General features: G+C 42.6%; 1 protein-coding gene across 1 annotated transcript; it reads right to left on the bottom strand.

Annotated features, from left to right (window-relative positions):
* Positions 1 to 1756: 1756 nt before the first annotated feature.
* LOC136948821 (otoferlin-like) lies at positions 1757 to 19634 on the bottom strand. The gene is made up of 41 exons (XM_067242902.1): positions 19589 to 19634; positions 18947 to 19073; positions 18756 to 18810; positions 18524 to 18655; positions 18245 to 18307; positions 18074 to 18158; positions 17820 to 17979; positions 17531 to 17717; positions 17226 to 17412; positions 16571 to 16794; positions 16038 to 16146; positions 15725 to 15905; positions 15449 to 15569; positions 15259 to 15359; positions 15077 to 15167; positions 14881 to 14997; positions 14487 to 14639; positions 14003 to 14192; positions 13603 to 13727; positions 13144 to 13278; positions 11645 to 11806; positions 11254 to 11373; positions 10837 to 10998; positions 10414 to 10576; positions 9899 to 9969; positions 9773 to 9802; positions 9546 to 9680; positions 9288 to 9363; positions 7660 to 7784; positions 7420 to 7557; positions 7188 to 7325; positions 6783 to 6910; positions 6439 to 6609; positions 6001 to 6161; positions 5671 to 5813; positions 5260 to 5348; positions 5074 to 5172; positions 4623 to 4864; positions 4333 to 4511; positions 3471 to 3571; positions 1757 to 2381 (listed from the first exon to the last, which is right to left on the bottom strand). Exons 1-41 carry the CDS (start codon positions 19632 to 19634, stop codon positions 2204 to 2206), a joined length of 5400 nt encoding a protein of 1799 aa, XP_067099003.1. The 3' UTR covers positions 1757 to 2203.
* Positions 19635 to 23683: the final 4049 nt, after the last annotated feature.

Genomic DNA, 23683 nt, shown 5'->3' with positions numbered 1-23683 from the left:
TGCTACAACGTCTTCCGAAAGTTTAGTTCATCCACAGAGCAAACCACTGGAACTCGAGCATCACTTTGAGCACAGAGTAAGTCATGATCTCCTTTACGCTTTAATGTCCCAACTAATTCACAACTTGTTTGACACAAACAATGACAACTTAATTTTTTTTGAAAATGTTTCCCAGATAATTAGCATCAGTTTTTCATGAGTGTCTGTAACGTAGCCAACATTTTTACAGCCTGTTCAGTGACAACACCTGCTCAGAACAAGTAGTCTAGGCAGTGGCGATTTTAGACCCTTTTTAGGGGTGCTCAAGCAATTTAATCTCAGCACCCCTAAAAATAATAATAATTAAAAAATATATATTATTGTTTAGCTATTATCATTTGATGCTGGTAGTTCATGAAGAAAGGGACATCCTTAGTTTTTTCATCCATTCAATATTTTGCATAATAATACATAAATGTATTAATTGTTATCCAGTTAAATTAGGGATTTATTTACAGGCTTGCAAACTCCTCACCTTTAGGTGAGACTCACCTTTTTGAAACCAAAATGGGTAACCTACGTGATTCGTGGCCGTGGCCAACACAGCATTTTACGCGTGCTTCCCAACTTTACAACTGGCTCTGGAACCAATGCTATACAAAACATTTCTCTATGGTTAAAAGAACATGACATTGTTTACAAGAGCAGAGATTCTACATAGATCCAGCCTATTATTTTTGCTCTCAAAGTGCACCAGATTTAACTTTGAAATTTAATAAATGTTCACGCGAGGCCCTGTTTGGTCGCACAGTTGTCACAACCCATGCAACGGTTCTGATAGCAGGGAAGAAAACGCTCTGGAGTTTAGGTGTCCCACATGACCCAATGTCCCAGATTACCCAAATTCACCATAGTCTTTAAAACATTCTTTGCAAATCTTTTTCAGTTTGTGTGTTAATTATCTTTTATGATCTGCTCTACTGTTAGAAACTGATTACTCCTCCGTATTATTGTGATTAATAGCCTACATTTAACCCTTGTGCTGCCTTCGGGTCACATGACCCAAAGGTTCATAACGAACCATCGTTGTGTTTACCCAATTTACCCAATACAAAAACAAATAAAAATAATTTTCTTTTAACCTTCGCAATGTCGGGGGTCTGAGACAGCCCAACGGTTAAAAGAAAATGCTTTACTTTGTTTTTGTATGCGGTAAAGTTGTCGCAATACGACGGTGGATCACAACGACTGATGGGTCAGAATTACCCGAAGATAACAAGGGTTTAGATAACATTTTACCAGAATTACTGTTAAGGCAGTGCCATATTAAATACATTATTTTATTATACATTTTCAATATGAATTAAATATCATATTAGTAATTGAAAATCACGAGAACCGATTCTGAAACAGATAAAGTTGGTTGACAGTCGTCCAACACGTCAGTCTTATTGACATCAGCAGCGTTCCATTGTCAGCTGGCAAGTCAGACAATTGACTACAAACCAGCCTTTAGTCATCACAGAATCTGAGCTTTCAACCATGGTCTTGTCATGCACGTATTATTGATTGCCTTATTTAGGGTTTACAAATCAGTGCATGTAGTGTATGAAACAAAAGAAAAACAAAAGCCAAAAGCAGTCAGGACAAAGACGTTCCGTACACAGAAAACAGGAGCCAGTTTGTTCTTGTGGTTTATTCACAATATCACGGCTTGCAGAAAGCTACTGCACACTTGATCAACAAAATACAAACAGATTCATGGAAACAACCCCAAGATAGCAGTTTGTAACACTAATTTATACTAATTTATCACCAATAAATATCATGTTAGAAAACTAAATCCAAATGCCAACAAAAAGATTGGATCTGTGGACCCTTCATTCAAACACAGTGAATGAAGTAGGCTTTGACTTGATTTGGTGCAGGTATCACTAATCATGATGTTTACATTATTTGAAATATAAAATTAGATTAAAATTCTGTGTTCTTTTTCATTGATAATTAATTTTGCTTTATAAATGCTTCATGATGGCGTACAGTTGTACTCCACATAACACCTGCAGTTCCTTGTATAACAAATTAAGAATATGTTTATTTGTTTGTGTAAAGCCATTGTTACGCGTTAATGTTTGTATGTAATCTCTTCCTGTTCAGATAATCTCCAAGAACCAGGAAGGAGAAGCATACCATTTAAAAACAGTCGAGTCTAAATGACTTATTCTCAAGCTCCCAGCAGCTTCTTGACCATGTATCCAGGCATGCTGTAGATGAACAAGCCCACCATGACCAGAAGAAGAAGGGCCAGCACGATCTTGATGATGAGCCACTTGTAGCTGCAGGCTAGGTGGCGCATGGCCTTGAGGGGAGTAAGGAACCACAGGAAGGTGGTGTCTGGACGGCTGAGGGTGGGGTGGTCGGGTAAACACGAGGGGTTAGTGATATTACAGATAACCATATACTATAGGTTTATAGTGTAAAAGACCAAAAAAGATACACTGTGGTTACAACTGGGTTAGCTATAATACAGGCTAGCATCCTTTGAAGTGTTAAAGAAAAGGACAAAGTCACACTGAGATCAGGTGCTGTGTATTAACACAATACATGCACAACAACTGAGTGAGCTAAAATGCAGACTACCATCCTTGATAACTTCTGAGTGTAAAAGATTCAAATAAAGAAACGATACACTATCGTCAGGTGAAGTGTATCAGGTCAAGGCATGTACAATAACTTCAACTTACCAGGTCAGGAAAGATGATCCCATGTAAAATCCCATACTTGTTGAAGTCAACTCATCATTACATGATTCTTTTTTTAGGATTGTCTTTCAGCAACAGGACTGTGTAGCTAATATCCTAGGACCCTGAAACTCCTTACCTTTGACATTTGTCTGTGACTTTCCATAAGCATTGTCAATAGAATTCCATGACATGATGAATTTATCTTAACCCTTGTGTTATCTTCGGGTCATTCTGACCCATCAGTCATTGTGACCCACTGTCGTATTACAACTTTACCGCATAAGGTTAAAAGAAAAAGTGAAGCATTTTCTTTTAACCGTCGGGCTGTCTCAGACCCCCCACATTGTGAAGGTTAAAAGAAAATAATTTTTATTTGTTTTTGTATTGGGTAAAATTGGGTAAACACAACGGTGGTTCATTATGCCTTTGGGTCATGTGACCCAAAGGCAGCACAAGGGTTAAAAGAGTTAGTGAATCATTGTGGGTACCACTATACTAATTTAGTACTCAAGGGAGAATGGTGAGCTACTTCGATTAATGTTATGGTAAGCAGGTTAGGTGCAGGGTTAGTGAGTCAATGCGTGACAGAGACGGCTTAATTTGGTTAGGTTTGAGGTTAGAGTTAGGGTTAGTGAGTAGGTGTCATTTTATAGTCATTTTATGTTGGTTTACGTTTTAGGGTTAGGTTTAGGAATATGTTTAGGGTTAGGTTTAGTGAGTTCACATCAGGAAGAAAGGTGGACTTACTTTGGTTTCTCCAGAGGTTCTGGTTCATTGCGTCCTTCACCCACTGGACTCTTCTCAGCTTCCTCAGATGTCAACAGGTGCAGCTCTGCTTCCACTTTACCCTGCGAAAACACCAGACACCAGGCTTCACACAGCACTAAAACAGCACCGACACAGCACAGGCACAGCACTAACACAGCCCTGACACAGCACAGACACAGCACCAATACAGCACCAACACACACACAACACAGACAAAGCACTGCATATTGGTTTTACACAGCCTTCTCTATCAGCAGCACATTACCCACAGTTCATAACACTGGTGTTATCTGGTGTCCCTTCTGTATACTTATACCCTTGAACAAGTATCATGGAAGCACGGAAACTTTATGTGTGAGTGCTTATGAGGTCTACTCCCCAAAGACTGTCACAACAGTTCAAACCTGCCAAAGCCTAACTTGCCAATAAGGGTCTATCCAATTGAACTGTTCCAGAGGTGTTGTATAGACAGTGGCGGTCCTAGCACATTTGGCACCCCGGGCAAGGTTTCAAGGTTTTCCGTGCCAAAAACCTCTACTGTGTATAGATGTTCTGTAGGTGTTCTGCAAGTGTTCTACAGGTGTTCTACAGGTGTTGTATAGATGTTCTACTGGTGTTTTGCAAGTGTTCTACAGGTGTTCTGCAAGTGTTCTATAGGTGTTCTGCAAGTGTTCTACAGGTGTTCTACAGGTGTTGTATAGATGTTCTACTGGTGTTTTGCAAGTGTTCTACAGGTGTTCTGCAAGTGTTCTATAGGTGTTCTGCGGGTGTTCTACAGGTGTTCTGCAGGTGTTCTATAAGTGTGTTCACAATTGAACGTTTGCAATCATACAGTACACACCGTCAGTTCAAACTCATCGTTTTCATCTCTGGCCAAAAACGGCCACCAGCCCTTGATCCTCTTCTGCTTGAAGATGGACACCATGGGCATAGCCTGCTCGTTGGTCACCATTTCAATGGTGCACTGCTTGGCCGTCTTCGCTCCTCGGGGGAAGCGGTTCAGATCCAGCTCAATCGCACCTGCAAACACATGCAGATTCATCAGAGAAGTCCCAGGACTTTGTTGTCATGGACACTGTCTACACCATAACCCAGTCAGGGTGAAGGTTCACTACAAGAACATCACTGCACCCAGGAAGTCATCGGCGGAGAAGTGGTCAGCGTCCCAGACTTGAAGGTTGAGACGGGCCGGGATTTTGTACTGGGTCTCATCCCAGGCAAACATGGACTCCTTCTTGGAGATGACAATCTTCTCCTCGGCAATCAGGTAGTCGAAGGGGTAGACGAAGCGCCAGTTGAAGTTGCCTTCTCCTGTCAGGGAGTGGTAGTGCACGTCTGTGTCCTGCTTGTCCTCCTGCTGGCCCTTCAGCCAGCTGGGAGAGGGAAGGAACACAGGGTCAATTCTGTTGTTTTGAACCATCTGGGAAAATGAATGGCCGCTTGCTAGGAGTTGTTCATGAGCGCTAGAATATCTAATTCAATCCAAGTTTTATTTGTAATAATGTAATATCAGGAGTGAGTGATTAGGCCCTTTTCCAAGGTATGTGACTGGATGAATTGGAGGACCACAATCTTCCCTTACCCTCGGACAAAAATGTCACTGGACTTCTCGCCTGTGAAGATGTCATCGTCTTCCAGAACAACCTCGTCTGTGTTCCAAACTATCACCCTCAGTTCAAATCTGCCAACGACAGAGACATAGTCCAATCAGTTTGTGGCATGAATAGTCCAAAAATATGCAACCTTTCAAAAAATATACATGACATACTTCTTTGGTTTCCTTGGTGAAATATCAATGGCAGGTCCGGGGGCAGGCAGGTCCTTGGGAAACATGTCCACCCACATCTCAATCCTTCCCTGCACACCCAGACAGAGAAACAGGACAAGAGTCGTAGAAATGGCACAGGAACGGTCACACTGTCAACTATGAGCAAACAGGCAACTGAATTGGAAACTTAGATCTGGGGCAATTGGCTTTCCAAGAAATACATTTACAGTATCATATACAGTTAAAAAAATCGAAAAATACAATGCCCCTGTATTAAATACACAGCAATAACAACATTCCAGTCACATAACCAACAGGGTACAGTAACTAAGGAAGGGGGCTTGGCCAGAGTTGGAAACGGTACTTACTTGTAATTCACAGGTATAGTTAAGTTCAGGTGCCATAGTGTACCTGCTCGATGCCGGGCTTGTCCGGGTTGAGGAGCCGCCGGGTCTCCACATGCTCCGGGATGAGCTTGCAGCCCACCCTTGGCATGTCCTCCCAGCGGTTCAGCACCGTCAAGGCCAGGTGCTCATCCGTCTGCTTCTTCAGGCCTGCCCCCAAACACACACTCACTCATCACTCCTCTGGACACAGTGTCTGGACAAACACCACCCAACCAAACATGCTTTCGGAGCGTGCTGTGTGTTTTGATTCATGTTGTGTTGTGCTATGCTGCCAAACATGAATGTTGTGCTGTGTTGCGTGTGGTATCACGTCGTGCTGTGCTGTGCGCCGTACCGTTCTCGTCTTCGACCTCCGTTGTCCCCATGTAGACACGGTTCCCCACCTTCACCCGTCCTCCAGGGCCGTAGTGGGGCCCGTCGAGCTTGCCTTCCTTGCAGAGCTTGCCTAGGATCTGGGTGGGCTTCATCGGGTCCCGCCACACATTGTAGCCATGGCTACAGAAAGTCAGTCATTAACTGTCATTAACTATTGAAAACTGTAATTAACTGTTGTTAATAATGATTGTCACAATAACTTAAAACTTGTAAAGCTGAAACCCAAACTTCCAGGCTACAAAGAGAAACCGGTAACACACAGTATACCGTTGTAAAATGTCACATTTTGGCTGATCGGTTTGTAAAACTATGAGCAGACTGAGCCATCCTTCTTAGATAATCAGCTATTGTGTTATTCATCTGTTAGCTCATGTGACATGGGAGAGATCCTGCTTACATGGCATAGTTGGAAGCGATTCCACAGGTGGCTCTGTGCTTGCTGTAGTAGCGGTTCTCCAGGTCCACCCTGGTTTCTCCTATCAGGTCGTCAGTTCCCACCAGGTCCCAGTCGTAGATTGACACCGTTAGCGTGGAATCCATAGGAAATGTTGCTTCGATGTCAAAGGATCTTATAGAGGTGAAACATTTGGTTTGGCACGTGGGAAAATGTAAGGATATGCCAGTGGCATTCACCAGTATTTATTCACCAGTATTTATTCACCAGTTTTCATTCACATGTACTTATTCACCAGAACTTATTCACCAGTATTCATTCACCAGGACTTATTCAACAGCACTTACTTGCCAAATATGGGGTTGAGTTGTTTGGAGATGTAGTTCTCTTTGTCTTTGATCTCAGACTTCCCCAGTTTGATGGCGATGTAGGGGTCAGCCTTCCCGTTGATGTCTGCTGGGTGGAGGTCAGTGGCCTGGCCAAAATGAGACGTGTTTTACATTTCATTTTTATTCATTTTATTATTTCCAAAGCAACTCAAATAGCGCTTATAGTAAGTACTACAGATAATCAAGGTTCAGAAGTGCATAGTTCTAAAGATATTTCAGGGGATTAGAGCCAAACACACTCTACACTGTATCTTACCAGGCAGTGCAACAATAACATCTTCACAGTTAAGTGGAAGAATATCTCAAAATGAGGGATGGGATCAACTCTGAATTCCTGTCTGTTTTGGGACAGGAAGTACGTACCCTGACGACATAGACACGGACAAGGATGTTTATTGGGTCATTGTGAGGAAGATTCTGGAACATGCCCATGTTGGAGTCGAAGCCCATCTCCCTGGACATCTCATCTGAGACTGGGACTTTGTACATGCACATGGAGCCCTGAGAAACACAAACGCAGTCAACTAAAAATCTAGACTCACATATACAAGTGATCCTCTCCTGCAATTCAATGTCTTCCACTTCCTCATCTTACTTTGAACTTCCCGATAATCCTGTCCTCGTCTGCCATGTTCTGGTCGTCGTCATCCCCACTCTTTCCTCTGTACAGGTTGAAGGAGTGGAGCCAGTCTGCAAAGTTGTCAAAATCATTCTCCAGTTCCTTATGGTACACCTTTGGAATAAAATACAGAAAAAAAATAGATTTCAAAATTTCGGAACTATATCCAGCCACAACACCCCTGCAACAGCGAAAACTCTTTCAGAAGACAAGCACCTTCAGCTCATCATGTTTCTTCTTCTTCTTCTCTGGAGTCATGCCAGGCGGAGGCTTCTTCTTGTCCTTGGATTTCCCCCTGCCTTTCTTGGAGCCTTTCACAGGAGAGTCGTCAGATTTGATCTCTGAGTACAGGTTAGAGAATGCCGAGCGACAAGGAAATATAAGAGAGAGAGAAATGTGGACAGGAGAGGAAAGAGGATGAGAGATACGGAGAGAGGTGGAAGGTAGCCGCAAGGGAGGTAAGAAGATGTTGGTAGGAAGGATGAGGAGAAAGGAGGTGGGGAGGAGAGGAGAGAAGGGGAGGGGAGGAGAGGTGGTGCACATCCCTCGAGACGTGAATCCCACATGAAAGTTGGCAAACACAAGTCTTCTGGCTCCAGTACAGTATTCATGGTACTGTAACTGCCATGGTACCAAGGTAAACAGTCAGACAACATATAGCCGTGATAAGGCTCACAGGTCACAACTTAATGAATACGTACATCTTTGTCATTTATCAATAAACAATATATATATATTGACCAGGGTGCGGTAATGATAAAATATTGGATTATGGTTGCTTTATGTATTGTCGTAGGCCGAAAACTGGATATAAGACACCTCAGGTTAAGCTGAGCAGAAAACACCACGATATAGGGTTGTCTTGACATTTTACCTCTCAGTAGAATACTGAGAGAACATCACATATTTACTAAACGCTCACAAGAGATAACGAGTCAGTTGGCTGAGCGGTGAGGGAGTCGGGCTAGTAATCCGAAGGTTGCCAGTTCGATTCCCGGTCATGCCAACTGACGTTGTGTCCTTGGGCAAGGCACTTCACCCTACTTGCCTCGGGGGAATGTCCCTGTACTTACTGTAAGTCGCTCTGGATAAGAGCGTCTGCTAAATGACTAAATGTAAATGTAAATGTAACGAGAGGCACCCACGAGAGCTCAGACCTTGTACGAAGAACAGAGCGCAGGCCAAACTGAAATTTTAGGGGTTTAGAAGATAATCCCACCATGGCAGGCTAAACTGCCATTAAGATAAGGGGCGTTCTGTGCACTATAAATGCTGTCTGTATTCAATTGTTAAGTAGGCTCTCTATCTTGTGCTCGGAGAGACCTAACGTATGTTGCCTTTCTGACCTGATCAATAAACCTTGCCATTGCATCTGAAAACTTGGACAGACTCCCTGCGTTCGTCCTTTTGCACCTGTTCGGCTAAAAAGCTAGCCACCACAGTATTTTTATGGTTAGTATTTAATTAGTAGTTTTAGGTCTAAAGGTTTATCTTTATTCATTTATGATCTTTTTATGTACGTTTAATACATCGATAACACAACTTTAATCTTTTTGATTGTGGACAACTTTCATGACAGGCATTTTATGGAAATGAATTTCAGATGGCAAGAGGAGGAGGCCATTTTGTGTTGAACAGGAATGGATGAGATGTGTGTGTGTGTGAAGTGATTGCTAATCGATGAGAGAGGTGCAGATGAGAGATGCACACTATGACCATACAAACACTTCTCTAATGAGGGACTCTGACCATAGCAAAATGTCTTCCACTCTAGTGAGCCACTCAGAGTACTTCTTCTACTCTACTGAGTGACTACTCTGTGCGGCAGCACCCCCTGGTGTTACCTGCAGCTTCTGCAGCGATGTCCATGTCTTCTTTCTCCTCTGCATCTGCTTGGGCTGCCTCCTGGGCCTTCAGGATCTAGAGAATCACAACAACAGTTGTCTTATTCACCCAAACTCACTACTTGTCAATGGAAAAAGAAAAGGCACAGCATTTAAACTTTGAACAACAATAATAGTCGGCTCCTGAATGTCTGAGATTATTTTTACAGGAAGTCAGTTGAGTGAGTTGAATAGCAAGAGAAAGGACTGGTCACTAACTTCCATCAGAGTTTCAATCGAGGCAAAGTATTTGGACCACCAGTCCAGCATGCTCTCGTCAAGCTCCTCCTCCTCCGGATCCTCTCCTCCCTTGTTTCTCTTCTTCTTCTTCCCCTTCACCTCCTTCTCGTCTTCCTGTGGAGAGAAGACCAGAACTTTCCTTTAAATCCCAGTATACCTCCTGATGAGGGGAACATAACCCTTCCCAGACCTGTCTGTGAACTCACCATGTCAACCTTCACCACAGCATCAGAACCCTGGTGGGAAAAACCAGATATAACATAAATATTTATCAACATTTTGAATGTATTTTTTGTAATTATCATGCCATTATAGTACTCAGGAGATCTTACACAGTCCAGTTTGACCACAGTGTCCATCTTTTTCACGGTTGGCTCTGGCTCCATGTTAACGATTATTTCTTCTAAAATAATAAGAGATACAGAACATTCTTCAGACTGTGTTCACTGTGTACATTTTACACACGTCTACTACAGTAAACGGTATGATGGAAAACTATGACAAGTCTGTCATGTACAGTGCAAGGACATGGTGAGGAAAGACAGTTGTTAAATGTTTCATGACTGCACTATACTGTCGTTTTTTTGTGCATCAAACTTCTTGGTACAGACAGACACAGACAGAAACAGACAGACAGAAAGTTAGACAGAGAGATAGAGAGACAAACACGCAGTTAGACAGAGAGATAGACAGACAGATAGACGGATAGATAGATTGATAGGAAGTTTATTGATGCTTCAACTGAAATTGCACCATTGCAGCAGCATTGAACAGTGAAAAAGCAAGTTTGTCTGGGCAGTAGCAAGGATTTGCTAGGGCTGTGCACATCCTGTACGGCGAGGCTGACCTGTGGTGTTCCAGTTATTGGCCTGTTTGTCGGCCGCCCGGTAGATGAACTTGCGCAGGGAGGTGACGGCGTGGGAGCCCACCAGGGTGTAGCGGCCGAAGGCCCTGCAGTCGACCACGCGGATGTTGAGGGGAGGATGCAGCAGCTCGTTCTCAGGCAGGTCCTGAGGAGAACAGGTGTAGAAACAAAGTAGTAACACGTCCCAAAACACAATTGTAACACACAAACACACAAACAAAATACTTTTGAGATGATTTCAGGGAGTTCATACGCTATGTACAGTAATGTTCTGTGAATATGTGAAGAAAACTACCTGTTGTGAATACCTAGTAACTTGTGAATAAGTTGTGAATACCTATGAATTATATTTTAATATTTTATTTAACTTCTAGTTGAGGAATGGAGGAAATGGAGGAAACTCACCACTTCAAACCACTTGACCAGGGTACTAAAGTTGGGATTTTTCCGGTAGTTCGCGATGAGGGAAGACTGAACCCCTTTACCGGCACATTCAATGTCCACGCGAGGCCGGTCCACCTGGGCCAAATTCACCCGCTTCAGGTCCCTCAGGCCCCAGAACAGCACCTGGGGATTCACAACAGAGACATTTACTAACTTTGTATTTTGCATTATTATATCATACATCCTTTTCCTCATTCAAACATAACTCAACCTTTTTAAATGTGATTATAAAGCTACAGGTTGGGCATGCAGACACAGAGAAACTCCTCAAATCAATCAAATTTTTTATTCCCATATACATGTGCATTCTTTTTTCTCATTCCACTTTCAGTCAGAACATTTCCTTTCCGGTGAACCAGACCCGGAGAAGCAGCTCACCTCGATCCTGTACTTGCTGAGTACGGGCCTGATGCCCAGAGGGACAGGCAGGATGGGACCTCGGTCCATATCAGTGGGGCCGTCGATGGGGGGAAGGTCAGCTTTACCATTTGGGCCAATCTGGGACAACGATACACTGACATTAACATAGATGAATCCAGAAAGCGATACACCATCATCATCAGAACAGATTCATCTGGGACGACAACATGCAGACACAATCAACGCATCTTGGAGTAAAATAACTCGATACATTCCATTCCGAAACAACATCAAAAAAATCAATCATCATTTTTACATTTAAACCATGTAAGGGAGTCTGACTACAGTATGGTTCTGTCCACTGATAAAACATAATCCATGTTTGTAATCCAGTACAGTCCAGGCTGACCTGCAGCAGCTCGAAGGCAGCCAGCATCTCTCCAGCGGTGCAGTTCCCCCTGTATATCTGGTAGTACTCCAGCTGGGGGGGGAAGCGCGGGGGGCCATAGTGCTCATCCGCCATCTTAGTGATGGGCTTCGCGAAGGTCCTGCCCATGAACTCTGCTTTCCCCTGGAATCACATGGGGGCAAACTAGGAGGGTTAGCAACATAGACCCGGGAACTGCTCCACACCACGAATCTATAAAGGTTTGGAATATTTGGTCTCCTTAGTCGACAGTCACCAATACGAGGTCACTCAGCAGTTTTGTTCGTTTTTTGATAGGAAATTATTCATGTTTAAGGAAATAAATTCTGTGGAGGGCTTCTTGGCCGGTCATTAACCGATTGGATTTACGTCTTCCCGATACGGAAGCATGGCTGGATGTGCTCACACTTCAGAGCAGAGGGAGGACGAAAGGAAAAATAAGACAGAAACGAAAGACAACCACCATGACCAGTATACTGCAGCAGAAACGAAAGACCTGCCAGCAGACATGTTGGAAGCAACAGACCTGCAAACAGACATGTTGTAAACAACAGACCTGCCAGCTCACATGTTGGAAACAACAGACCTGCCAGCCCACATGTTGGAAACAACAGACCTGCCAGCAGACATGTTGGAAACAACAGACCTGCCAGCAGACATGTTGGAAACAACAGACCTGCCAGCAGACATGTTGGAAACAACAGACCTGCCAGCCTACATGCTTGTCTACAGTACGCAAGCAGTGGCGGGGTAGTTGGGATACCTGAGCTAACTGTGTCTCTGAAGCAGTTAGTGGTTATGAGGAGGTTCAGTGGTTTCTTCATCACATGAGCAAAAAACATCCATTGAAGGAATGCAAGAGGTATAGGGTAGCCTGGGAAGGAGTCGTCCCCCTGCTACACTGGTCCAGTGGGCCAGTCTTATATCTCTTGCATGCCTTGGGGCCTTAGAGCTACTCTGCACACAACCCAGTGCCTCTATAGAACAGTCATTCAAGCCACCAGAATCCACACTCTACTTATCCAAGGTGTCATCCATAACAATGGTGTTTGTTAATGTGCAGGAGTAAATATAGGATTGTCAGTTAACAGAAACGTTATTTAAAAATCATATGGCATCAAATCAGTATAAATCCAAAAACTAGGCAAAAACATGTGTAGAAACAGAAAATGAAACATTATTTACCAACTAATTGCTCTCAAAATACATCCATTTAGGTTTCTTAAAGTATTTTAGATGTCATTCAAATACAATGGCTTGTCTGTATTTGAATGAAATGTCCGTCTTACATGTCAAGGAGACGCATGAATCTACTACACTATACACAGGATCTGATCACAGTGGAAACAGTGCACGGGTATGGACATCCCAGCTAATGGAAGTCATATCATCAACGTACTACATCTACTAACATTCTTCTGACTGAACCAGAGAATAGTAAAGAGAGGTGGTGTTGATGTTGGTGTCTGAGCAGGGCTTACCACAGTGTCCTGATCATAGATCTCTATGACGATGATGGGAGGGTCGTCCCTAAGCTCGCTAGCCTCTCCAAACAGCTCCACGTTGTCAAAGACCATCAGCTGGTCCCAGGTGGGGCAGAGAGTCTCGCTCAACACCTGAAGAGACAAAGGAGAAAAACAACATTTAACTGACAACTAGTGTTGTTTTTATGACACACTTTTGGTGCCTTACAGCATGGGCACGTTTCCTTTCCTACAGGTCACCTCTACCATTCCCCTTTGCTCCTCTTCTCCCCCTCCCCCTCCTCCCTCTCCACAGCTTCCTCCTTCATCACCTCCTCTCTCCTCACCCCTTCCTTTCCCCTTTTTCCCCTTCCCCCTCCTCCTCCCTCCCTCACCCTCCTCCTTCTGCCCCTCTCCCTCCTCCCCCATTTACCCTCCTTCTCCTCTCCTCTCCTCCACCCCACCTTGACCTCTTACCTCTGTGACCTGGCTCTGTGTGGAGAAGAACACCCGGGCAAAGGGGTCAGAGAGGCCAGTGCTGTCAGCTGCAAACAGGCTGCGGCCCTGGTACATGTGCACTCTGAGCTGGAAGATCTGTTTCACTGGGAGGGAAACATTGAGTGTTTGACTGAGACCGTTCACATATACACGTGTGCGTTTTCGTCATGCATAAATTGTGATCACATTTAAATAATTCCAACTTAAACTTAAACTTAAAGTTTTAAATGTACAAAAGATGACAGGAGCCATTTAGTTTACGATTAATAGATTTTCACACATTTTTGGTAGTTAAATCAAATAAAGTGTGATTTGATGACAGTAGATTTTTGTGATCCGTGAAGTGATACTGAGTTGTGAGAGGCTTGTTGTGTCTTACTCATGTAGGTGAGGCTGATGGGAGGTGAGGGCTGCAAGCCAGTTCCTCTTGCCAACTTGTTCTCCTCAAAGCCGTTGGGCAGGCCACACAGGAAGTCCTTCCTCTGCTTGTTGAGGCCCAGCCACAGGTAGATCTCTATCTTGGCCTGCACCGTCCAGCCGGCAGTCCCAAAGCCTTTCTTTCCAGGAAGCTGGGTGCCAAAAAAAGATAAGACAGTGATGGAAAATAATTAGCAAAAGGACACTTGAATTTCCTTCATTATTTTTTTTTAAATTGAGTGGAGTTTAGCTGTTCCTGTAAAAACTTACAAATATAGATAATACAGAAGAGGTAAGGAAATATAATACTGCCATGAGGAAAATCAAAAGAAGTTTGTGGAAGATTTAATTTTAACCCTCAGGAAGATAGTTTAGACTTTCGCTGTGATGTAATGTAAATAATGCCATAAAAGTATTTTTTTGTAGGCTTAAATGTGTCCTCTGACCCTCAGGAAGATGGTTTTGACTTTCCCACAATCCTTCCCGGTCTCCTCGTCCACCGGAGAGTAGAGGATGTCTTTGGAGGGGACGCGGGCGTAAGCGATACGCTTGTTGTTGCTCATCATCCAGATGTAGATATCAGGAACGCTGTGTTGAGGCTGTGATAAGACACCATAGGAGTTTCAAGTTGTTCGAACATTTCCAACAAGTACATGTATGTTTTGGTCATTCTCCTCTCAACAGTTTCCTAGCAGTCTACTTAGCCTAAGACTTACATTGTTCTACCACTTAATTCAAAATACATTTCTTATAAACAATATATATACAGTAAGTTATATATAGAAATAAGCATACTTATTCTGAACTCACGTATGTAGGTAGTGTTGAGCGGAGACTCACCTCATCAGCGAGGAACCTCAGTTTCTGGAGAAAATTCTGGACCAGCTTGAGCTTCTCTTTCACAGTGTTTTTCTTCACCTGAGATCTGATAGTCTTAGCTTGCTGTCCCATATTCTCCTGCAAGCAGACACGTCAACAACATTACTTTTCCTACTGGACTCTTCCATCACAAAAACACCTCTATGAGCCCTCATACCAGTTCTGTCATGCAAAGCTTCAGTCTCTCTCTATCCAGCTTGGTTTTCCCATTTTGGGACTGGTCCTTGCTTGCCAGGGAAACAAATTGGCTGGAACAGACAAAAGTTAGCATTTAACAACGTCAGTTGTTGAACCGTATTGTGTTTCAGCATAACCTGACTGTGATCTGAAAATAGAGACCTGCATCCATTGCCAAGTTCCTCCAAGACTCCCCTCAGTCTGCGTTCAGGGTAGGCCTTCTCTGTCTTGATAATCTCCTGGACATCATTCAGACCCTCTTCCTGTGGAAGGACACAATGACAAACACAAATTTGTAAACAAGTCTTCTGGTGTTCAGCCTTGGGAGAAGTGAAAAAACCGATTGACTCGCCAGTTTGTCTGCAATGTTGTCAATAATGTTGGCATTGTACAGCCTTCGTCTTTGGTCCTGCCACCAGCTCTTGATGTATATACAAGGCTTCCTCTCAAAGTAGGGCAGGTGGAAGTAGTTTCTGAAGATACGAAACACAAAAAGAGAACATAAACTCCTCTGTCTACAACAGACTGGTATATTTGAACATACATTTTGAAAACACTAGTGTGAAGCTCCAAAGAGTTCCATCTTCACAGAGAAAAAGACAGTTCTCCTCCGTGTTTGCTGTCTGACCTGTCAGTGATGACAGGTTTCATGGGTGGGGTGGTGGCCACCGAGGCCAGGTCTCCATCGTCATCAAGCTCTTCTTCACTGGAGTTATGGATGAGCTCCGACTCTTCCTCATCATCAGCACCCTTCTTCTTCCTCCCTGACTTGGGCTTGGTCACCCCGTCAACCTCACTCCCATAGTTTCCTTGTCACAAACATAAAAATAAATGTTTTACAACACCACAGCTATATGAAGGTTTCTGTATAGACTGTCCTGTGTAGGCGAATGACACCGTTTTAAGAGGAAACAAAAATAATCAAGAAAGATTGCAGCTACCTATAGTGAGCTCAAAGTTTATAGGCTTGTCCCCGATCTTCCTGTCAACCATGGTGGCCTCCAGAAACGCCCCAAACAAGAAAAACTCCTCAATTTTTCCTGTGGCATTCTGGGTAAATGGAGAAAAAAATTATAAGTAAAGATGGTGGAAAAGGGATATTAAAAGTCTTAGTGTTTCAAACTATTTAACAATGTTTTTTTTCAATGCATTCTAGAGAGTGACATGACCACACATTGATTCTGTTGATGAGACCCTGGGAACAGTGAGTTGTGGACAGGCAATTGTATTCATTATCTTCAGCAGGTCCCACAAAGACGTCTTAGTTGGAGTCTTCTTACACTCTACTGACCCTGTTGTATGAGTCACATTATCTCACACAAAAAACTACCTCTTTAATTGAAATACTGTGTAAATAATGTAAACCCTACTAAATAAAGCTAATCAATAATTCACCTAAAAGTGCTGCATAGTGACGTATCACCCAAAGAGACAATGGTCCATCGTGTGCATGGCCTGCCCTCCATGAACCCACCTCTGAGATGTTGGACACCCCCTCCACCTGGATTTCGGTGGAGCTGGTGATGTCTCCAGAGGACGTGTCCAGGATCTCCACCCCCAGGCTGATCAGCAGCCGGGCCCGGAAGGACACCCCCTCCCCCAGCCCCTCGTTCAGGTCCTGGTGCTCGTCCATCAGGGTGTAGCTACGTGTGGAGCCATACATGTTCACCCAGGCGGGCCCCAGTGTAGGCAGGAAGCCTGCAGGTTAACACACTTTTATGACGTTGCCCTTGAGTGATGATGTTTTTGATGTTGCACTGTCCCATCATCAGGTATGTAATATTGTAGTTCAGATGATGTTATACAGATCTTTCACTGGCTGTCGCCAAGGGCCTGCCCAAGGGTTTTGGGGGCCCTAAACAAAAATTGTGTGTATGGGGCCCTAAAATTTTTTTTTGTTTGTTTATTGGGTTGGGCCGGCCCTGCTATCACCACTGAAATACTGAAGTGCACTGTTATAACTATGCACTTCTGATCCTTGATTATCAGGTTTACTGACTAAATAATTTGTTACGTTACTTAAGATGAAAGCATCAACTAAATTAAACATTCTTACACACTCTCACTCCAGCAAGAAATCATCATAATAAGCGCTCAGAGCGCTGGGTGGTACAGAGGTCAGAGGTCACCTTTGTCTCCATCATTAGCAATTTTGCGCAGGTCGATGAAGTGCGTTCCTAAGGCCACATCATTCACTTTGTCCGAGTCTCGGATCTGAACCTTCATACGTTTGCATAAGGGCGGAAACATCTCAGTGAAAACAATCTGCTCGTTCCAGATGGGCTCATAGCTGCTCTTCTGTATGGACGTTTTTCCCTGGAATCACAAATGCATGATAATAAGTTAATTTTAGATTTATGATCACACGTACAGAAAAGAAGTGTTATTTCCTTTTATGGTTTACATGATTTGGAGAGTGACCATTGACTCTTACCTTCTGCCCGGCAAAAGACACCTGGACATATGGATCGACAAGGTCCTTGTTCTCTCCGATGAAGGCCTTCTTCACGTTGGCCATGATGCTGGTGTTCATCTTGGGGAGCCCCTCGGCTCTGTAGATCTTCAAGTAGTATCGAGCCCACTGACGCTCCAGGGGAACCCCCTCAGGTAAGAGCAGGTTCCTGACAGGAATATTGAAGGATTATTACAGTTTTGTATCACAGAATGCACAGTTACAGAGATAAATAAATTAACTCTGAAACCAATTACAAGGTTATTTTTACCCCTCAATGTCGTCCTCGTCGCTCTCATTGGCCTTGTGTGGAGTTTTGATGTTGTCTCCTTTCCCCACCACAGCAATGTCACATTTGATGTATCCTTTACCTCCCGCCGTGATGTCATCAGGGTCCGACAAAAAGGCCCATTTGTGGAAAAACTGATGTTCTGTAAAACATCACAGGAAAGAAGAAAACAAGTTAAGCAGATTTGGGGATAATTCTTTAAAAAAAATAAAAAAACATATGTGCTTGTCCGTTACCTGGCTGGCTATAGATTGTTCCCACGTCAATTTTGAACGTCCCCACCAAAGTGCCACTGCGCAGCAGGTTTTTTGAGTGGATTACCTGAAGGATGCAGGTCATGTTAATGTCAAAAGGGGTATCTTACGATATCGTTTTTTTATGTGTCATTAAGTTTTATCAGGACTCACAGACAACTTCAGGATCTTGTCAAACATGACGTCTGCCGGGACATGGAAGTCAAAAACAAAATACTGGAAAGTGAAATAGAACGAATTAGTACATATCTTGAAAGTACTGGCTCCTCACATACAGAATACACACGTAATGTGTTCATATAGCTGGCACTTTTATCTAAACAATGGACAGAGCGTGTTTGCACCTGTCTTGATCTGCAGTCAAATACTCCACTACTGAGGTATACCCATCCTGTTTATATTCATGAATAACATTGCAGAGGAGGTTGTTACCTCATTATAGTATGGACAGTTTGTTGACTCCTTCATGGATGTGTACTTCTTATCCTCTCCAATCTCCACACACACCACAGGATCCATGTTGAGGCCAACTAGCTGTCTGGCTTCTATTACTGTCACACTGACCTGGGAGAAAACAACAGGATTTACCATTCAGCAATTGTATTTTAATGTTGGTGTGATGCAGTAAAGATGACAGAGTCAATCAGTTTTCACGCTCATTTACTTGGTAGTCCATTGGTCTCCCTGCACTTGGTTCCATCTTTATGTCTGGCTTGGACCTGAGAGATGTCAGACAGAATGTGAGTCCATTTCTACCTCCTCAGTCAAATACATCACAACGTTCCATTAAATGAGAACATTTGATTATAAACGAATATGGATAGTAGCATGTTAATTTGGTAATCAAGTGAGCACCTCTTATTGGACACATTTGTGGTGACAGCTGTGACGGAGGCCAATGAGATGGTGTCAGGGTCAGGGCCACCACCCAGAAACATGTCCTGTCCGTCCAGATCCTCCGTCTCCAGAATAGCAGGCTCATCTGGAGTAGGATAACACAATTGTAAGCAGTAGCATCATGGCAGCGGTACCCAAAATAGCAGCCTAATACTTGTGGTTGTCAATATAATGGCTTAATTCTAGCGATTGCCAATAGAACAGTTTAATGGTAGTCATTATCAATATAATAGCTTCATGTTAGTGGTTGCCAATAGAACATTCATGGTAGTTGGTACCAATTTTATTTAATATTTATTTATTCTAGGAATGATCCTGTTGAGATCAGTGTCTCTTTTAAGGGAGATAATGAGTTAAAAGTCTCACAGTGATACACAGACACACACACACTTGTGGACAGGACCTAAAGCTGGCATAAAAATATGTTTTATCTAGTTTTATCTCACCAACTAGTTTGATTTTAACAGGGGTTGAACTGTTGATCATAGCTGGGGTTCTCTGTCGATAAATGTACTGTACTAAAGAAACCCTGCTAAAAACACATTTATTGAATTAAACTGGAAAACGACTGTCTACCAGTGCTCCTACCATCGCCTCCACCTCTCTTGTGGTCCTCCTTGTGGCTGCGGTTCTTACTCTTCTTCATGGTTTAAGAACAATCCTTTTCTTCCTCTGCAAAGTAACAAGATCACAGGTGTCACATGTCACCAATAAATACAACCTTTCTTTGGTGGATAGGCTTGCCTGCTCCAGTGTGCATAAAACTTACTGTGTTTTAGGATTTACCAATCAATATTTAATTATGAATAGAGGGGAGGATTCTATGCCATGTGCCTGTAATTTAAGCATAAGCATTAAGTTTTATTATTAGTTTCAGATTAACTGTTTATATATTTGTTAAGGCAGGTCATCTCCACTCTGCCACACCCACATTTGGCCTTCCAATAGGGGGTTGAATTATTCAGATCTACTGACCTTAATTCATCAGTTATCAGTGGATACATTTCACATGCTTTGTGAACAGAATTCTTAGAAGAATTTGTATGGATGAAAAAGGTTTGAAAAAACATACAGAGAGTTTACAAAACATACTTCATAGAAATACTTCATAATGTATCCATAATTTGATTATTTGTGTGCAGTAAGACTTGATATTAATTAATTCATGATTGATTAATTCATACCTAAACAATACTGGACACAACTTAAACAAATCCAGCTGTTTAACATTAGGAACTAGGCCTATCACGAACGGAAAAATGTAAAGCCATTGACCTGAACAGAATTCACAATTACAAGCAAAGACATAATATCTACTGTTCCAGATTGTACCGTATGAGTTATGTTGCTTTTCACAAAATTGTGGTACGTTTTCAGCTTATCATTAATGACTGGCTATTTGTCAATACAATACTTATAATAATAGTATTGAGTAAAATAAAAGTATTGAGTAATATATAATATTACTCAGGCCAAATAAGAAGGCTGGGATAATGTCTCCTCGAAATTGCTTCTACATCAATACAGTAATGTTTTTCTGTCTCCAAAGGTTAAATCAAGTTCTGGCTTTAGGTTGCCTGAAAAACTTCAACCATTTCCAAGTAATGCTGAATTGCAGTCATTGCATACAACATTGGGTTTATCACTTTCCATACATTGCTTGGATTGTTTTTGTTAGTACTGGATGGCAGTCATTAACCCATCTACCAACAAAAACAATTTGGTCAAAATTCAGTAAGAAGTCATACATACCGTACAAGAGAACTGAAGACAATCCTTGTCTTCTGCCCAACTCTAACAGGTTCCCGGTAGGTGACACAAACTCTAAAACATTGAGTTTTCTACAAAACAGTTGTACTACGTAGCCATTTTACATTGGAGAAACAAAATGTCCACAAAAGTAAAGTTGCGCAAAAAGAGTTAGGTTTGTCCAAGACTGCAGTTGAGCAGGAGTGATGTGATATGCCAATGAATAGTGTATGAGTGTTGAACCTGAGACTGGTAACTATAACTGGAGACTGTTGAGGGATGTGACTGAGAGCTCAGTCTGCCAAGCCAGACAGACTGACAGCCAAGCTGGGTCTCTCCAAGTCACTGTTACACACAGAAGAAACTAAACATGTTACATATTCATCAGATATGTTCATTCTATAATGTGGGAGACAAGTTCTTCCGACAACATGTCAGTATTCAATATCATTTATATGCACTTAGCAGCTTCCAGTTTAAAACCTTTTGATGCAGCCCACCACAGTTACCACAGTGTACATTAATTTCTGGAGATGGTTTTGGACACGATTGCACGCTCAATAAGGAGGTGGACGAGAAGGGAGCCGAATTGACCTTTGTTTAATTTCAAACTCTTACAATTAAAATACACAAAGACAAATGAACCAGACAGGACTGTGTCATGCAGAATGTTCTTCAGGTTAACATAAAAATCTGTAATGCCCCACACAGGTAAAATTGTCTGTAGTGTTTCATGAGACTAGAGACTTCCACTTGGTTGTACACAATCATTTTTTATTAAATGATAATGCTGTCCCACATAAACTGTGTAAATAGAGAAAAGGTTGTTTAAGAGAAACATGGCCACATGTTTACCTTAAGGCAACTGGTGACCTAATATTCATTGTCACTTCAAAAGCCAATGGATGACTGGGGTGAAAAATGCCAATGAATAAACTGTAATGAGCCTAATTCAAACAGGAAGAAGGCAGTGGTCACCCAGTCTCTTCCACATCCCCTCAGAACCCACCTGTGACATGAAACAGCATGTGAAAAAGAGACAAAAGAGCTTTAATCAATAAATTGCCAAACACTAGTGCAGTGGAACCAAGATGGATGAATGCTCCTTCTTGAATCATTCATAGGATACTGCTCCATTGGAAACTCAGTGTAGACACATCGGCCTTCATCATGTCTTTACAAAAGCTGCCAAGCAATCTCAACACCACTTTAATATGCATTCATCTTGTAAGGAAAAATGCCTCTTTCACTAATTTTGAACCAACCTTACAATGACAGTGCGTAAACATGGAGTGTTTAAACACAGTCAACTTTACTCTGGTTAACCTATTCTTCCTGTAAAACATAAACTTTCTATCAGACATTTTTTACTTATAGTACTATACTCGCTTAAAGAATATTTTTGCAGTTTGTATTAAATAGTACATCTGTTGAAAACTAAAATACAACTCATCAACTCATCAATTACACATACGGCATGGCTCAAGGTGTCGTTTCGAGGTCTCGGTTGCATGCTCATGCATATGTATCATGTTACCTACATCGTATCCTTCCACAAGGATACAAATGAGGTATGTAGGTATTGTTGATATTATTTTGTAAAACAGTAGGGTCCACACCACAAACAGGAAAAACGATGTGCAGAACTGACATAGCTATCATGTCATCTCTCATATATAAGCCATACATATGTAAGCCATACATCTAAGTCTAACATTGCTGGTATCTGATGACAAGTGTTAAATTATTCACGCTCTTTCGTCAGTATCGCATGTGTCATCCTCGTTATTTGCGCGTCTCAACCAGGTTTAGAAGACATTTAGTCAGGTTTTGTTCAATTTACAGACTATTAAACACTACTTTACAACGACTAGTAAATAACAGAGTTTTGTTAGGGCCAAGGAGTCAAGATGGCTACAGTAGACATCATCAGTCTAACTTTGAATCAATACACACTACTTAACATCAAGAAATGTTGCTCTCCAGTGGCTCCAGTCTGCAGACATGTAGGTTTATGTCACACCCTCGGAGGAGGGTTGTGGGGGGGACTGTGATACCTATGGTGACATCCAACATGCCCGTGCTGTGGAGAGATCTTGCCCTTAATTACATGATTCAGTCCAGGTCCTCGTTATGTGGAGAAGAGCTGGGCTGTCCCCTGCATTGCCAGTGAGAAGAGCTGCCTGTCACCTCGGTGCCTGTCACCTCGGTGCCCGTCACCTCGGTACCTGTCAGCACAAGCCGTGAGATGACTTACCTCATTCTCTAATGTGTGTTTAAGGACAAAACCAGGGCGCCTGGGAGTCACAGCACATTCCCACACCAGACCTGTATCCTGTTCACTTTCTGCATTTTAATCATGACAATAGGAAAATAATATTGGATCACTTTTGTATAGGGACACATTTTACAAGGGGACCAGGATGGATTAAGGTTGGGTGGGTGTCATATATGGGATGACATGATATCTATGTCAGTTCTGCACATCGTTTTTCCAGTTTGTGGTGTGGACCCTACTGTTTTACAAAATAATATCAACAATACCTACATACCTCATTTGTATCCTTGTGGAAGGATATGAAGTAGGTAACATGATACATATGCATGAGCATGCAACGAGACCTCGAAACGACACCTAGAGCCATGCCGTCTAAGGTGAACCACAGCTGGACTTGATACCAGCCATGCAATCTTATCCACGTATAGGCCCGCTGTCCTCGCCTCCTGTCGGACGCAGCCTGATTATCACGATCCCTTTGTGCTCCACTGGCTCTTTGGTTGTACCACCTGACTCCGGTGTAAAATGTCATCCTGACACATTTCTGACTGCTCAAGGGGGCGGGGAGCAGTTCTGGGTGGCTTAGTGAGAAGAAAAGAGACATGGTCCATTGGTCCTGGTTATTCATTATCAATACCTGGACTAAGTCAGCTGATTTAATAGCAGCA

Source organism: Osmerus mordax, chromosome 9, assembly GCF_038355195.1.
Source record: "Osmerus mordax isolate fOsmMor3 chromosome 9, fOsmMor3.pri, whole genome shotgun sequence".
Lineage (NCBI taxonomy): Eukaryota > Metazoa > Chordata > Actinopteri > Osmeriformes > Osmeridae > Osmerus > Osmerus mordax.
This window is presented reverse-complemented; position numbering and strand designations above follow the sequence as displayed.